Source organism: Scyliorhinus canicula, chromosome 4 (assembly GCF_902713615.1).
Source record: "Scyliorhinus canicula chromosome 4, sScyCan1.1, whole genome shotgun sequence".
NCBI classification, from domain to species: domain Eukaryota; kingdom Metazoa; phylum Chordata; class Chondrichthyes; order Carcharhiniformes; family Scyliorhinidae; genus Scyliorhinus; species Scyliorhinus canicula.
Window position 1 is genome coordinate 132,078,771 of NC_052149.1, and position 18,619 is coordinate 132,097,389.

The 18,619-nt window shown below is 44.0% G+C and overlaps 1 protein-coding gene across 1 annotated transcript in view; it reads right to left on the minus strand.

The window, feature by feature from the left end:
* The window catches only part of ssbp1 (single-stranded DNA binding protein 1), an 82,403-nt gene that overhangs the window by 29,549 nt on the left and 34,235 nt on the right, over nucleotides 1–18,619 (minus strand). The window contains exons 3-5 of the mRNA XM_038793529.1: nucleotides 15,384–15,471; nucleotides 4,225–4,313; nucleotides 555–635 (exon numbers count right to left, since the gene is read on the minus strand). Of these exons, the coding sequence (XP_038649457.1) occupies nucleotides 571–635; nucleotides 4,225–4,313; nucleotides 15,384–15,471 (242 nt within the window). The 3' untranslated portion in view covers nucleotides 555–570. The remainder of the gene's footprint in view (nucleotides 1–554; nucleotides 636–4,224; nucleotides 4,314–15,383; nucleotides 15,472–18,619) is intronic.

Genomic DNA, 18,619 nt, shown 5'->3' on the forward strand with positions numbered 1-18,619 from the left:
TCGCTACATTCTATGGAAGGTCAGACATTCCGGCGCCAGTGGAGTCTGAGACAAAGGACACCAATAAGGTGGAAGGAACCGCCCGGTGATCGAGGAACAGCCCCGTTATTGGGGAAATTCAAATCAATCGATTGGGAAGAGACCCAATTGATTGCAGGTTTAGAGAGGGTCCGCCCAGAAGGACGCGAAGCCCCTGGGTCCTATAAAAGTCAGGTCCCAGGACTGATTCTTTCTTCTTGACCAGCCGGCCCTCCCAGCAGAACACCTTTGCAGCAGAAGACCTTGAGAAGGAGAGGCCTGGTCAGCAGCCGCCATCAAGTAAGTGTCATACAACGCACGCTACGAGAGTAGACACTCCTGACCCCATTAGTCCACACCAACTGGAAGCCTGCGGACCCAGGACAAAGCAAGAGGCCATTGTTCCCTGATCCGGCAGTTCCCTTATTCCAGATAAGTATTGGCCTGTTAGTGGTAGGAATAGCCTAGTCTTTTAGTTTTATATGCATAAGTAGTAGATTACTGTATTATAATAAACGTGTCTTGTTTGAACTTACTAACTGGTGTATTGAGTTATTGGTCTGAACTTGAACTTGAATCTTGTGGCGGTATCTTAACGATACCTGGTGACTCTAGAGCTAAGGAATAAAACAGAGCCAAATTGAGTGTAAAGCACACTCACCCAGAACGAGCAACAGCGCGACAACGCAGAATCGCCGAGCAGAAACTGATAGCCAAGTTCCGCATACATGAGTGCAGCTTCAACCGGGATCTTGGATTCATGTTACATTACATTCACCCCCCACAATCTGGCCTCGGCTTGCGAAATCCTACCAACTGTCCTGGCTTGAGACAATTTACATCTCTTCAACCTGTGATTATCTCTCTCTCCAGTCGCTCCATCTGAACCTGTAAAGACTTAATTACCTACAAAGACTCGCATTCAAAGTATTGTCTTGCATCATTGACTTTGTCCATATACGTGTTTCTGGAACCCATCTCTTCATTCACCTGAGGAAGGAGCTGCACTCCGAAAGCTAGTGATTCGAAACAAACCCGTTGGACTTTAACCTGGTGTTGTAAGACGTCTCACTTAGTCTTAAAAGATACTCCTCTTACCTTAACTTAGTCTCCTGGTTTAACTCAACTTTGTCCTATTTATCCTTGTATTACTTATTATAATTATTTGTCACTTGACTTTGCTATGATGGCTCTCACATTTACTTATCCCTGGTACTTATCAGTTGTGCTTTTCAGCTAGAACAGGCTGCAGGCCACTGTTCCCACACAGCTTCACTGCGACACTGGCTGCGAGACACTGTTCCTCCTTCACTGCGATGCTGATTGTGGGACACCATTTCCAGACTGCTTCACTGTGATGCTTACTGCAGGACACTGTTCCCAGACTGCTTCACTGCAATGTCATTCCCTAGGGTTCTCCCAGAGTGAAGGATCTGGGCATCCTAGTACACAATGGAAGGGTGGTTAGCATTGCCGCCTCACAGCGCCAGGGGTCCTGGTTAAATCCCGGCGCGGGTGGCTGCGAGGGTTTCCTCCATGTCCTCTGGTTTTTGTCCATGGTGCAAACATATTGCAGGTTAGATGGATCGCATGCTAAAATGGCCCCTCAGCGTCAAAACGTTGGGCAGCGTTACGGATATGGGATAGGAGTAAACCTAGGTGGGGTCCTAGGTGGGGTGCTCTTTTGGAGGGTTGATGCAGGCTTGATTGACTGAATGGCCTACTTCTGCACTGCAGTAATTCTGTGGATTCAGGTCTCAAGCTTGCTCCACCCAGGCCCAGCCCAGCACCCCATTCTCACAATCCCATCTGACTGTTGCATACTAAGGGGCAATTTAACATGGCCAATGCACCTAACCTGCACATCTTTGGACTGTGGGAGGAAACCGGAGCACCCGGAGGAAACCCACACAAACACGGGGAGAATGGACAAACCCCACATAGACAGTCCCCCAAGGTCGGATTTGAACCCGGATCAATGGCGCTGTGAGGTCACCGTGCTACCCTGTCAGAATTTTGTACAGCTCTATTAGATCCCCTCTCATTCTTCTAAATTCCAATGAATACAGGCCGAGTTGACCCAATATCTCTCCTCAGACAGCGATCCAGCCATCCCAGGAATCAGTCTGGTAAACCTTTGCTACACTCTCTCAATGGAAAGCATATCGTTTCTTAAATAAGGAGATAAAAACTGCACTCAATACTCCAGGTGTTGTCTCATCAAAGCCCTGGACAGCTGCAGTAAGGTATTCTTGCTCCTATACTCAAATCCTCTCGCAATTCAGGCCAACATACCAAACTCACTTTATATGTCAACATTTCCAAATCTTTCACTATTCAAATAATACTCTGCCATTCTGTTTCTCCGTCCGAATTTTACATTCATCCATGTTACACTGCATCTGCAATGTCTTTGCCAGCTCACTCAACTTGTCTAAATCACATTGAAGCAACTCAACATCCTTATCACCACTCACATTCCCATCAAGTTTTGTGTCAACAGCAAGTAAGTGGTAAATACGGAGGTACTGGCCATAATTTTCCAGTTTTCCTTCGACTCAGGGCTGGTGTCAGAGGATTTAAAAAGGGAGTCAAGGTAAACTCGGCAATTGTAAGACAGTCAATGTTTCGTGGTGGGGAACCTTACAGAAACAATTTCAACCAACTTGATGAGGTAACAAGTTGATGACGGTAGCCATTGATAGAACATAGAACAGTACAGCACAGAACAGGCCCTTCGGCCCTCGATGTTGTGCCGAGCAATGATCACCCTACTCAAACCCACGTATCCACCCTATACCCGTAACCCAACAACCCCCCCCCCCCCAACCTTACATTTTAGGACACTACGGGCAATTTAGCCTGGCCAATCCACCTAACCCGCACATCTTTGGACTGTGGGAGGAAACTGGAGCACCCGGAAGAAACCCACGCACACACGGGGAGGACGTGCAGACTCCGCACAGACAGTGACCCAGCTAGGAATCGAACCTGGGACCCTGGAGCTGTGAAGCATTTATGCTAACCACCATGCTACCGTGCTGCCCCAAATGATGTGGTGTAAATGAATTTACAAAAGACATTCGATACAATGCCACACAACAGATTAGCTCATGGAATAAAAGGGACAGGAGCAACATGGATGCAAAATTGGCTGCGTGACAAAAACAATGGTTAATGGGTCTTTTTCGGGCTGACGGAGGGTTTGTGGTGAAGTGTTAGAATCTGGGATTATACAATTCCAAGTGTGCAGAAAGAAACCATTCGTCCCATCGAGTCTGTACTGACCTCTAAAAGAGTACACTCCTTCGGCCCACTCCCGCGCCCTATCCCCATGCCCCCACCTGTTGGTCACTAAGGAGCAATTTAGCATGCCCAATCCACCTAAATTGCACATTGGGACTTTGGGAGGAAACCAGAGTACCCGGAGGAAACCCATGCAGACACGAAGAGAAAGTGCAAACTCCACACAGACAGGTACCTAACGCGGGAATTGAACCCAGGTTCCTGGCGCTGTGAGGCAGTGGCGCTAACCACTGTGCCACCCCAAATGCACTGCCTGAGCGTGTAATGGGGCATTCAGTGGAGGCATTCAAGAGGAAATTGTGTGAAAAGAAAGAATGCTCAGGGCTACTAGGAGAAGACAGGGGAATGGCATTAGGTGAGTGCCAGCACAGATATGGACGGGCTGAATGGCCTACGTCTGTGGTGTAACATTCTGTGATTCAACACTTTGCAGCTAGTTGCTACGATTTGGAATTCATTACCATCAAATGCTAGAGAGTCATAGAGTCAGTGAGACAGGAGGAAGCCATTTGGCCCATCAAACTCATATGGGATATGATGGAGATAACAAATGATGGTGGAAGCAGGTTCAATATCAACCTTCAAAGGGAACTGGATGTGCAGGATAAATATTTGCAGATAAACATTTGCAGGACTATCAATACGAGATAGAGGATCAGCCATGATCATACTGAATGGCGGGCTAGGCTCAAAGGGACAAATGGCATACTCCTGCTCCTAGTTTCTTTAGAGAAAAGTGGGGAAGAATGATTTCCTACTTTGCTATAAGATCTTATGATTTAGTCCCTCAATGTTCACAAAAATTCCTTCATGGTCACGAGCCAACTTGACCCATCCTTTGCAATCCCCCCCCCACCACCACCACTCAGTTTTCTTTCACTTTATTTGACAGGGACTCACCTGCCACTATGGTAGTTGCCTGTCTTCGAACGTTGCTCTTGTCCACATATTCACCATAGTCTAGTTTCCCCTCCACGTAAATTCTAGCCCTGCTCAGGAAAAGAGTGAGAAATTATTCCAGAAGAGGCAGCACAGATCTCACACATCTGGGAATGCTTCCCAAAGTTAAAGAGGGCGCTCCTGAGAAAATCTACAGCAGAAAATCAGCCACATTTAAAATCATCTCAGCTACATTCTGACACAGGATGCTTTGCCTCGGGGATGGAGAGGAACTGGGGGGAGTGGGGAGGGGGGGGGGGGGGGGGGGGGAGAGAGATTATATTATTGTGGTTCACATGGGTAGCAACGACATAGGTAGGATGAAGAAACAGGTTCTGCTGAGAGAATATGAGTAGCTAGTGTCACGGTGAGAGTACCCTTTAATAAATGTACCTTTAAGAAATGGAGCTGTTCATGTTACTGGAGTGATGTCAGAGTGTGGGTGGAGCTGAGCTCTACTTCTGCTTTTTTTAGTTTCAGTTTGAGAAGAGCTTGGATGTGTCTGGGAGCTGCACTGCTGTTGATCTCTGCCATGAAAAACTATCTGTGGGTCATTTGGTGAATTCAGAAGAAGTATAAATGTTTTCAGTCTTGAATGTAAACCTTGATGTGCTCCTGTTTGGAGGTTTATTAAGTCTTTTTGATGTTAAAAGAATAGCATTCAGATTACTTAATGTTATATTCTTTGGGGGTTGTATTTGAATTAATGGTTGCTAAGATATTCACTGTTTGTTTTAAAAGGTTAACTTGAGTTCATAGAATAAACATTGTTTTGTTTTATAAACCACTGGTCCATTTTCTGCTGTCCCACACCTGTAGAGTGGGCCGTGTGCTCCCCATACCACTTTGGAGTTCTCTAAACCCTGGCCCATAACAATTGGGGGCTCGAGGGGGATAAAAGTCTATCTATTGGGTTGGCTTTGTGAACTTAAAGACAGTGAGGGGTGAGTATTGTGTGGTTGCTTTTCAGGTGTGGTATTTTAGTTTAAGTGAGGAGTGTGTTCTGGACAATGGCTCTTTCAGAGGCTCAGAAGTTTTTGGGGGTGGAGACGGTCACACGCAGTACCTTACGGACAGAGATTAAAAGCAGACTGTTAGATTTGGCAAAAACATTGCAGTTAACATTGCCTGACAAAATGAGAAAAGATGAGGTAATTATGGCGGTGGCTAAGCATTTAAACTTGTCTGAGATACAGTCTGACTCATTGGAAATGGCCAAAATTCAGTTGCAAATTAAACAAATGGAACATGAGAAAGAATTAAAGCAGCTTGAATACGAAAGAGAGAGAGGAAAAAGAAAAGGAGAGAAAAGAAAGGAGAAAAGAAAGAATAGCCGTAGCAGAACAAAAAGAAAGATAAAGGGAGATACAGATCAGGAAAAAAGATAAAGAGAGAGAGTTTGAACTTCAGAAAATGGCCATGAAACATGACAGTCAGTTAAAATTGGCAGACGTAAAGGGAAACGTACAGTTGGATGATAGTGATGAGGATAGTGAGAAAGAGCGTCAAAGTCGAAGGCGTGGCGGGGATCTATTTAAATATGTCCAAGCATTGCCAAGGTTTGAGGAGAAGGAAATAGAAGCTTTTTTCATTTCATTTGAGAAGGTAGCTAAACAAATGAAATGGCCACAGGACAAGAGCAGAGGGTTGAAACTGCGAGATTAGCAGCAGAAATGGCAGATGATTATGAATTAGTTCATAAATCAAAGCTTGGTTTTCGACATCAGTTTCAGTCTGTGAGGGATAGAAACTGGTGACATGAGAAATACTCAAATGGAAAAAGTAACGGTGATCTGATGGAAGATAATAAGGAGAGTGTACCTCAGATTAAAAAAGAAATCCAGGAGGGTGGAAAAGAAATGAAAAGTTTCAAATGTTTTCACTGTAATAAACTAGGCCATGTAAAGTCACAGTGTTGGTGGTTGAAGAAAAACACTGGGAAGGGTGATGTGGTAAAACAGGATAAGACAGTGGGATTTATTCGAGTGGTAAAGGAAAGCCCAAGTGAAGCGAAGGAGGTACAAACGATTGTACAGCCTGATCAAGAGGTGATTGATAAGAAGGTGCCAGATCTCTTTAAATAATTTACTCAGGAGGAGCAGGTAAAGAAGTCACAATTTTAAGAGATACGGGAGCTAGTCAATCTTTCATGGTAAGAGATGAGGAGTTATGTAGTTTGGGAAGAATGTTGCCAGAAACAGTGGTAATATGTGTAATTCAGGATGAGAGGAGTAGCGTTCCATTATATAAGGTAAGGTTGGAAAGTCTAGTGAAGAGTGGTGAAGTGGTAGTAGGAGTAATAGAGAAACTATCTTGTCCAGGAATACAGTTTATCTTGGGTAATGATATAGCTGGATCGCAGGTGGGAGTGATGCCTACTGTGGTTGATAAGCCAGTGGAAAATCAGACAACTGAAGTGTTGAAGGCCGAATATCCTGGGATTTTTCCGGATTGTGTAGTAACAGGTCGCAAAGTCACAGGTTAAGACAAGAGGAGAAAGCAAAGAGTGAAGATGAAGTTGAAGTGCAATTATCAGAAACGATTTTTGATCAGATGGTTGAAAAGGAACAAGAACAGGTGGAGGATGAGGTGGATATTTTTAGTTCAGGAAAATTGGCGGAATTACAACAAAAAGAGAAATAAAACGGATGTATCAGAAAGCATACACGGAAGAGGAATCTGTGTGTATACCAGAGTGTTATTATCGTAAAAGTGATGTCTTGATGAGAAAATGGAGACCTTTACATCTGCAGGCGGATGAAAAGTGGGCAGAATTTCATCAAGTAGTATTGCCGGTAGGGTATAGAAAGGAGGTGTTACGAGTTGCAAATGAGGTACCAGTGGGAGGTCATTTGGGGATAAGGAAAACTCAAGCTAAAATACAAAAATCATGTCACACATGTCAAGTGATAGGGAAACCTCAAGCAGTGATAAAACCAGTGCCCTTAATACCCATTCCAGCATTTGAGGAACCTTTTACAAGGGTCCTAATTGATTGCGTAGGACCGCTTCCAAAAACAAAAAGTGGGAATCAATATCTTTTGACGATAATGGATGTGTCTACTAGGTTTCCAGAGGCCATTCCAGTACGTAATATTACAGCTAAAAAGATTGTGGAGGAATTACTTCAATTCATTACGAGATATGGACTACCCACAGAAATACAAACGGATTAAGGATCAAATTTTACCTCAAAGTTATTCAAGAAGTAATGGATTGCTGAGGAATAAAACAATTTAAATCAACTGCGCACCATCCAGAATTGCAGGGAGTGTTAGAAAGGTGGCATCAGACATTAAAGACAATGTTGAGGGCATATTGTCAAGATTATCCAGAGGATTGTGATAAAGGAATTCCATCCGTATTGTTTGCAATTAGGGATGCACCTAATGAGTCAACCAAATTTAGTCCTTTTGAACTAATTTTTGGTCATGAGGTAAGCGGACTACTTAAATTGATTAAGCAAAAATGAAATGAAAATCGCTTATTGTCACGAGTAGGCTTCAAATGAAGTTACTGTGAAAAGCCCCTAGTCGCCACATTCCGGCGCCTGTTCGGGGAGGCTGTTACGGGAATCGAACCGTGCTGCTGGCTTGCCTTGGTCTGCTTTCAAAGCCAGCGACTAGCCCTGTGAGCTAAACAGCCCCTAAACAGCTCACCAAAAATTGGTGAGTGAGAAATTGGAAATTACTTTATTGGATTACATGTCAAATTTTAGGGAACGATGAAATAGAGCAGGTGAATTGGCTGGACAACATTTAAAAGTTGTACAAAATGTGATGAAACGGCTCGCGGACAAGAAATCCAAAGTTTGTAGTTTTGCCAGTGGAGATAAAGTTTTAGTGTAGTTCCCAGTGGTAGGTGAACCTTTAAAAGCAAGGTTTTGTGGACCTTATCAGATTGAAAGGAAATTAAGTGAGGGGAATTATGTGGTAAAAACACCGGATGGAAGGAAGACTCACCGAGTGTGTCATGTGAGTATGCTTAAAAGGTACTTTGAAAGGGAAGGAGAGAAAAAGGAGGTTTTACTGATTCTAACTCAAAGTGACGAACCAAATCCAGATGACTGTGAATTTGACATACCTCAAATTAAATTGGAAAATGAGGATGTTCTTAAAAATTGGGATAAATTGTTGAGTTATCTTCCAGAGGAAAAATAAACTGACCTGAAAGAGTTATTGGCATCACATGGGCAAGTTTGTGGAGATAAATTGGGAAGTACTAAAATGGCTATACATGATGTAGATGTGGAAAATGCTGTTCCAATCAAACAACATCCACAAAGACTTAACCCTTTAAAATTGGCACAGGTTAACAAAGAGATTGAGATAATTGAAGTGGGTTGCAGCCAATGGAGCTCACCCATAGTGATGGTACTAAAACCAGATGGTACCTAAAGAGTGTGTGTTGACTATAGAAAGGTTAATGCAGTTATAAGAACGGACTCTTTTCCTTACGTTTGGAGGATTGCATTGAGAAAGTGGGACAGTCCGCTTCTATTTCCAAACTGGATTTACTTAAAGGTTACTGGCAGGTACCTTTATCCGAAAAGGCGAAGGAGATTTCAGCTTTTGTGACTCCAGATGGTATATACCAATTCAAAGTTATGCCATTTGGCATGGAAAACGCACCAGCCACATTTCAACGGTTAACTAACAAAGTCATTTCTGGATTACCCAATTGTGTGGTATACTTCGACAATCTGGTAATTTTCAGCCAGACATGGAAAGAACATTTAAAACATCTGATGGAGTTATTCAATCGACTTCAGGAGGCGGGTCTGGTGATAAATCTAGGCAAAAGTGAATTTGGAAAAGCCCAACTCACTTTCCTTGGCCATACAATCGGACAGGTCGAATGGTCACATGGGATGTGAAACCAACTGTTATTGAGGAGTTTCCAATACCCTCGACATGACGGGAAATAATGCAATTTCTCGGTATGAGTGGATTTTACCGGAAATTTGTCCCCAATTTTAGCAATACAGTTGCTCCACTGACGGACTTGCTCAAGAAGCGTAACAAATTCCATTGGACAGCGGAGTGTCAACAGGCATTTGACGGCCTGAAGGCTGTGTTAACCACTGCTCCTGTGTTTGTCATCCCAAATTACACCAAACCATTCAAAGTGGCGGTTGATGCGAGTGATGTGGGTGTAGGTGCGGTGCTTCTACACGATGATGACGAGGGGCTAGAGCGGCCTATTGGTTATTTTTCAAAGAAATTGAATTCTCACCAGAAAAAGTATTCCACGATTGAGAAGGAGACTTTGAGTTTGGTGCTGGCTTTGCAACATTTTCACATTTATGGAACCAGCAATCCGTCTCACACCGTTATATATACTGATCACAATCCGTTGACAGTTTTGGAGCGATTCCGGAATAACAATGACAGGCTGTTTCGCTGGAGTTTATTGTTACAGCCATTTCATTTAAAAATAGTCCATGTGGCAGGACGAGAAAACATGATAGCTGATGCATTGTCACGAATGTGATGAACGGAAGCAATTTCAGTTGGAGGAAGAAGGAGCGAAAAAATGGACTATATTATTGTACCTGTTTGCGTGTGTTGTTCTTTTGAAACGAAAAGTACATTTACCGTAAAATATGGTGAAAAGGTGAAAAATGAAATCATCTTGAAAGTGATGGTTTATTTTTTTTTCTGGGGGGGGGGGGGAAGGTGTCACATGAGAGTACCCTTTAAGAAATGGGTGTTTAAGAAATGTACCTTTCAGAAATAAAGCTGCTCATGTTACTGGAGTGATGTCAGAGTGTGGGTGGAGCAGAGCTCTACTTGTGCTTTTTTCGTTTCAGTTTGAGAAGAGCCTGGATGTGTCCGTGAGCTGCACTGCTGTTGATCTCTGCCATGAAAAACTATCTGTGGGACATTTGGTGAATTCAGAAGAAGTATAAATGTTTTCAATCTTAAATGTAAACCCTGATGTGCTCCTGTTTGGAGGTTTGTTAAGTCTTTTTGATGTTAAAAGAACAGCATACAGATTACTAAATGTTATATTCTTTGGGGGTTGTATTTGAATTAATGGTTGCTAAGATGTTCACTGTATGTTTTAAAAGGTTAACTTGAGTTCATAAATAAACATTGTTTTGTTTTAAAAACCACTGGTCCATTTTCTGCTGTCCCACGCCTGTAGAGTGGGCCGTGTGCTCCCCATACCACAATCTATTTAAAGTTGTGGGTCAGGTGAACTCCATGATACACTTTGGGGTTCTCTAAACGCTGGCCCATAACACTAGTGACTAAATTGAAAAGCAGAACCGCAAAAATATTATCTGGATTACTACCTGAGCCACAGGACAAATAAGATTTGTGTTGAATGTGTGGTTCAAAGATTGGTGTGGGAGAGAAGGGTTTCCATTCATGGAACACTGGCACCAGCTCTGGGGAAAGTGAGAGCATTCCCAAGGTTTGTTAAATTTATAGTAAACACTAATCCAGCCTTTAACGGAATCACAGAAGCTTTTGGTGCGAAGGAGGCCATTCAGCTCATCGAACTCTCTGAAAGAGTATTCTACCTAACCTCATCCCTCTGCTTTACCTTACGCATTCTTTCTTTTCAGATAGCAATCTAATTCTCTCTGTAATACCTCGATCAAAGCTGCCTCCACCACCCTCTCAGGAAGTTTGTTCCAGACTCCAACCACTATTTGGCTGAAGAAAACTTTTCCTCACATCACATTCACTCTTGTATCATTTGGAATCTCTGCCCTCTAGATTTTGATGCTCTCTTGAGAGGCAACAGTTTTTCACTATTTACCCCTCAAGATCTTGAAAACCTCTATCAAGTACCTCACGGTAGCATGGTGGTTAGCATCAATGCTTCACAGCTCCAGGGTCCCAGGTTCGATTCCCGGCTGGGTCACTGTCTGTGTGGAGTCTGCACGTCCTCCCCGTGTGTGCGTGGGTTTCCTCCGGGTGCTCCGGTTTCCTCCCACAGTCCAAAGATGTGCGGGTTAGGTGGATTGGCCATGCTAAATTGCCCGTAGTGTAAGGTTAATGGGGGGATTATTGGGTTACGGGTATACGGGTTACGTGGGTTAAGTAGGGTGACCATTGCTCGGCACAACATCGAGGGCCGAAGGGCCTGTTCTGTGCTGTACTGTTCTATGTTCTAAGTCTCCTCTCAGCCTTCTTTACTCCAAGGAAAACAGTCCCAACCTCTCCAATCTATCCTCATAGCTACAGTTCTTTATCCCTGGAATCATTTTTGTGAATCTCCTCTATACTCCCTCCAATGCCGTCACATTCTCCGTAAAGAATGGTGCCAAGAACTAGACAAGTCTCCAAATGAGGCCTAACCAGTGTCTTATACAAGTTTAACATGCAATCATTAGAAAAGTTACAACACAGAGGAGGCCATTTGGCCCAAATTGTCCGTGCTGGCCCACGAACACCCAGGTGCCCTTTCTAATCTCACCTTCCTGCATCCAGTCCATAGCCCTTCAGTTTAGAGCACTTAAAGTGGAAATCCAGGTACTTTTAAAAAAGAATTTAGGGTCTCTGCCTCCACTACCAATTCGTGATGTGGAGATGCCGGCGTTGGACTGGGGTGAGCACAGTAAGAAGTCTTACAACACCAGGTTAAAGTCCAACAGGTTTGTTTCAAACACGAGCTTTCGGAGCACTGCTCCTTCACCTGAGGAAGGGGCAGTGCTCCGAAAGCTCGTGTTTGAAACAAACCTGTTGGACTTTAACCTGGTGTTGTAAGACTTCTGACCGTGCCACTACCAATTCGGGCATCAAATTCCAGACTCCCACTGCCCTCTGCATAAAAAAGTTCTTCCTCATGTCCCCTCTACACCTTCTGCCACTTATCTTGAATTTATATCCCATGATTCTAGAATTCCCCACCAAGGGAAACAATTTTATCCTGTCCACGCTCCCTCTTCCCCTCATAATTTTGTACACCTCAATTAAGCGACTCCACAGCCTTCTTTGTTCCAAAAAAAATAACCCCAACCTATCTCATCTCTCCTTGTAGCTATATTTTCCAGCCCTGGCAACATTCTTGTGAACCTCGTCTCCACTCTCTCCTGAGCAATTATGCCCTTCGTATAATGTGGTGACCAAAGCTGTACACAATACTCCAGTTGTGGCCTCACCAGTGCCTTATACAATTCCAACATTATATCCTTACTTTTATATTCTGTACCTCTGCCAATGAAGGAGAGCATTTCATATGCTTTCTTAACAACTTTGTCTACTTGAACTGTTGTCTTTCGGGACCTGTGAACTTGCATGCCAAGATCTCTCACTTCATCTACCCCTCTTTGTATATTCCCATTTCTAGTTTGACCTCCCTAAATGCATGACCTCACACTTCTCTGTGTTAAATTCCATCTGCCACTTTATCGCCCTCTCCACCAATCCATCTATATCATTCTGGAGATTGTAGCTGTCCTCTACACTGTCCGCCACTCGGCCAATATTTGCATGGTCTGCAAATTTCCCAATTGTTCTCCCATGTTCATGCCCAAATCATTAATATATAGCACAAACAGTAAGGGTCCCAACACCAAGCCCTGTGAAACACCACTTGAAACAGCTTTCCAATTCCAAGGGCGGCCATTGACCAAGTCTTTATTTCCTGTCACTAAGCCAACTTTTTATCCAGTTCACCACATTGCCCAATAAAAGCAAATTATTGTGGACTCTGGAATTTGAAACCAAAGAGAAAATGCTGGAAAATCTCAGCAGGTCTGGCAGCATCTGTGGGGAGAGAAAAGTGCGAACGTTTCGAGTCCAGATAACTGAAATGGGATCACTATCCCCGATATGGTTGCCAACTGTCACTTCACCCTTCTTCATTCCCCAAGGCTAGGTTCAGAATTGCATCTCCTCTTGTTGGTTGTTACTAATTGGTTGAAAAGATTTTCCTGGACACACTGCATGAATCTTTCTTCCTCAGTTCCCCATATATTGTTTGAAACCCAGTTTATATTGGGATAGTTAAAGTCTCCTACTATAATCACCCTCTTGTACTTAAAGGCAGATATTTGCCTACATTTTTGCTCACCTATCTGCCTTTCACAATTTGGGGGCTGTTGTATACTCCCAGTAGTGTGACCGTCCCTTTTATATTTCTAAGTTCAACCCATAAAGCCTCATTTGTTGACCCGTTTAGTATATCATCCCTTCTCACAACTGGAATTGATTCTTTAACCATCAGTGCTACTCCCAATCCTTTCTTATCTCTCACCCTATCCTGCCTGAAAACTCTGCATCCAGGGATATTGAATTGCCAAATTTGCTCCTCCTTCAGCCAGGTTTCTGTTATCGCAACAACATCATGTTGCCATGTGTCTACTTGTGCCCTGAACTCACCTATCTTCTTTGTCTATCTTGTTTGTAATACTCCTTGCACCGTAATATAAACAGTTCAACCCCACCATTCTCCCTTGCTGCAGACTTTTTCCAACTTCGCTTCTCCTGTAATTCCAAGTCTATCACAACGTCTTCTACCTCACTAGCTAATGTTATCCCCCCATTTTCCCAATCAGATTTTGACCAATCTGATCCTACTCCTGGAGTCCCATCCCCCTGCCACTCTAGTTTAAATACTCCTCAACAGAACTAGCGAAAGCTGCTGCAAGAACATTGGTCCATGCCCTGCCCAGGTGCAATCCGTCCAGTTTGTACAGGTCCAACTTTCCCCAAAACTGGTCCCAGTGCCTCATGAATCTGAACTCCTCCCAGCTACACCACCTTTCCAGCCACGCATTCATCTGATCTATCTCCCTGTTCCTGCTCTCTCTAAAGCATGGAACTGGGAGTAATCCTGAGATTACTACTTTTGAGGTCCTGCCTTTTAGTTCATATCCTCACTTCCTGTGCTCGGCTTGTAAGTCCTCATCCTTTAGTTTACCTATGTCTTTGGTACCAACGTGTACCATGACCACTGGCTGTTCACCTTCCCTCCCCAGAATGCCCTGAGCCACTCCTTACTCGTGTTTTCAATGTCTCTATTAATTAAACCTAGGATGCTATATGCTTCATTAACTGCTCTCAACATGCGCTGCCCACTGCAATTAATTATGTACATATACATAGAGGTCTCTTGTCTGACCAATCCACCAACATGTCTATGTCCAATGAAGTTCACGACTATCCTCATCACAGTTGACAATGTTTCCAATTTTCATATAATCTGCAAATTTTGAAACCATGCCCTGAACACCCTCGTCGAAGTCATTAATATTTATCAGAACGGGCAAGGTCCCAATACCGAACCCTGGGGAACTCCACTACAAACCTTCCTTCAAACTGATAAACAACTATTTCTCACGACTCTCGGTTTCCTGTCACTCAGCCAATTTCTTACCCAAGTTCCTACTTTCCCTTTATTCCATGAGCTAGAATTTTGCTTGCAAGTCTATTGTGTGACACTGTATCATATGTGTTTTGAGAATACACATACACTACATCAGCAGCATTGCCTTTATCAACCTTCTCTGTTAACACCTCAACAAACCCCGGCAAGTTAGTTAAGCATGGTTTTCTCCTAAATAATCCATGTTCTGGGCTTTATAGACAGTGCAGAAAAGATTCACGAGATTGATTCAAGGGCTGAGGAGCTTCAGCTACGTCATTGGATTGGAGAAGTTGGTTCTGGTAAAGAGGAGTTTGAGAGGAGAGTCGATTAAGATGTCAAAATCACGAGGGTTGTGGAAAGAGTAGAGAGAGAGTGGAAGGAACAGCAGCCAGAGGGCACAGATTTAAGATAATTGGTAATAGAAACAATGGAGATACGAGGAAAATTGTTTTCATGCAGCGAGTGGTTTGAATTTGGAATACGGTAGAAGTTGGTTCAATGCAGGCACTCAAGAGGGAGTTGGTTTATTATGCAATAAGAAAGAATGTGCAGGGTTACAGGATGAAGGAGGTATAATGACACTGGCTCCTTTGGAGAGACAGTGAAGACATGACAGACCAAATGGCCTTCCTCCTGTGCTGTAACTATTCAACTATTCTGTGATTCGGTCTATTCATTGATTGCTGGTGACATGGAAACAGACTGAACATTTTCCAACATCTGACAACCAACCTCAGCTTAAGACAGACATGACACAAAGTGCTCTGTGAATATAGTGTGATTCCACGTACCCCTTCTTCACATACTGATAAGCCAAATCTCTCAGCCCAGGTCTGAATATGGAAATTCGATGCCATGTTGTCTTCTGGCTGATGTCACCTGAAATAATTTAGCAACAACATTAACAAACCACTATTCATTGTTCAGTCTGATACACATCACACAGTGTCAAGGAAATGCTCATAGAGTAATAGATGTTTTACAGCATGGAAGCGGGTTCATCGGCTCAGCTTGTCCACGCCTCCCAGTTTCTATCACTAAGCAAGTCCCACTTGCCCGCATTTGGCCCATATCCCTCTATACCCACCCTGCCCATGTAATTGTCCAACTGTTTTTTAAAGAAAAAAAATACCTCTGCCTCTGGCAGCCTGTTCCAGATGCTCACCACCCTCTGTGTGAAAAGATTTCCCCTCTGGTCTCTTTTGTATCTCTCCCCTCTCATATTAAACCTATGCCCTCTAGTTCTAGACTCAAAATGGTTCTAGGTCTTAGAATCGTGTCATTTATCCCCTCATGCACGGCTCTTTGAAAGGTTTGTCCGTTTAGTCCCAGTAAACTGATCCAGGCCTCTCAGCACCCATCCTTGGAAGTGAAAAGCAGTCAGCACAGAATGAAGAATGAATGGTTCAAAGGAAAAGAGGCGATGGTCGTGATGGGAGAGAGTGAATGGAATAATGGGACTGTCAGGGGCTGGGATATGAGGAAGCAATGAATCCTAAATGAAGGGCTATGTTTTCCCCTCAAATCTGCAATTGTTGGTGGCTCTCAGATTTGCATGCACCTCCCATTTGTAAAACCATGCCCTCTTTTTCCTGCTTCTCCAAGTGTTGAAGTTCTTTCAGAAATTGCTAAAAGCTGAGGAATTTTATTCCATCATCATGATGAACTCCGCGAATAGCTCCTGGGAAATCAGGGTTACTTACATCCTCTGATGGTGAATCAAAATTGTGGAATTTGGAATCAAAGCTCCAGGTAAACCCATAGGGTGGAATTTTCTGTTTTGGGGATGAAGTACAGTGATGGGTGTGTTTTGTAGCACGTTTCCCACAGTGATGTGGGAAATCGCACCCAATTTAACACTTGAAAGCTTATTAATTGTGCAGCAATGAGTAGTGCTCTGAATCACATGGAGAGTTGGGCATTGATTTGTTTGCGCCATTGTTTGCCCCTCTGTTCCATGATACTCCCTAAGGTCATGGAGTTGAAGGTCCGGGCACCAAACTCAAATGCCACCCAAACACATACATTACACATCAGCAGGCTCGCTGTGTGCAGAACCTGGCTCCATCGAAGAAAAGAGCTGCCCTGCTTCAGCAATGACTTCCTCTCATCCGGGGATGCTGTCATCACTGGAATCCCCTCCACTCAAGGGATGGCTCCAGGAGGTCCACCAGCCTCACCTCGCTGGCCTGGGAGGTAAAGGATGCAAGTGGGGTCAGCTCATTGGGCTCCTGACTGGGAATCGCCATCCAGTGCAGAAAGAGGATGAATGTTCTGATCAAATTCGCCAGGGTAAGTCAATCTTCAGCTGATACCAATCTTACTGTCATAATGGCATCCGGAATTTAAAGAATTCCTACTTTGAGAAGAATGCTGACAGGCTGGTGGGTGAAGACAAAGATTGTTCCTGTGGGGGAGGTGAGATGGGTCTCTCCCAGAAAGCCAGTATGGTTGAGCCCTTCATGAGTTGACATCCTGATAATCACAGTGAATGACACGCAATGTTGTATTCTGCCACCAGCAGGCCCAGACAATGCTCCAGACCAACCATAAGCCCAGGCCCTAGGCCACCTCACAGGAGGATGCATCAAATGAAGAGCCATTATTGCATTCACCTGCTCCAGCGCAGAGACACACACTCAAGTGGGCCATAGATCAAGATTAGGGTCGGGGTCACATTCTGGGGAACACCTCACTGACACGCAGTGACAGCCCAGGTTTCTGGCACTTGGGGGGGCTGCTGGAGAACAGGCATTCATTGAATCAGAATCAGATGATGAAACCATTGGAAACAACTATTGCACACAGGCTGGGAATGCAAAGATAAACAAGATAAAATGGAGTTATGAATGCTCAATAGCCTTTGGAGGGTTAGCTGTAATTGTTTTTCCAAATTAGTTTTTCCGCAGTGAATGGTAGGACCTTAGGGAGTATCATGGAACAGAGAGACCTTGGAGTTCAGGTGCACAGTTCTCTAAAGCTGGAGTCACAGGTAGATAGGACAATAAAGAAGGCTTTTGACATGCTGGCCTTCATTAGTTAGGGCATTGAGGATAGAAGTTGGGAAGTTATGTTGCAATTGTATTGTGTTCGGTTTTGGTCGCCTTGCTATAGGAAAGATGTTATTAAACTGGAGAGAGTGCAGAAGAGATTTACAAGGATGTTGCCAGGACTCAAGGGACTGAGTTATAGGGAGATTGGACAGGCTGGGACTTTTTTCTTTGGAGCATAGAAGACTGAGGGGTGATCTTATAGAGGTGTATGAGATCATGAGAGCATTAATAGGGTGAATGCACTCCATCTTTTTCCCAAGTTTGGGGAATCGAGTACTCGAGGGCATAGGTTTAAGTTAAGAGGGGAAATAATTAATGGGAACTTGAGGAGCAACGTTTTTACACAGAGGGTGCTTGGTATGTGGTATGAGCTGCTCCTCGGAGGACGTGGTTGAGGCAGGGACATTGACAACATTTAAAAGCACTTGGACAGATGCATGCATAGGGAAGGTTTAGAGGGATATGGGTCAAATGCAGGTAAATGGGGTTAGCTGAGATGGGGTTTTTGGGTGGCATGGACCAGTTTGGGCCGAAGGGCCTGTCCCCGTGCTGTAGATTCCATGATTCTGAGTTGCCTTCAGTGGCAGTTCTAAAGCACAAGACCTGCAGCCATAATGGTCTCTGCAATCATCAGAGACACATTTCAGTATCTACTAAACGCAAAGGTGCACCCACGGTGCTGCTTGGGAGGCAGATCCAGAATTTTGACCTAGCGACAGTGCAACAACGGTAATATCTTTCTGAGTCAGGATGGAGTGTTGGAAAGGGAGCTTGCAGGTGGTGGTGTTCCCATGTGGTCTGCTGCCCCTCCAGACGGTAGCCATATTAGGTTTGGAAAGTACTGCCTCAGGAACCTTGGCGAGTTGCTGCAGTGCATCTTGTAGAGGGAACATACGGCTACCACTACCCGTCGGTGGTAGAGAGTGTGAATAATTGTGGATGGGTTGACATTCAAGCGGGGATATTTTGTCCTG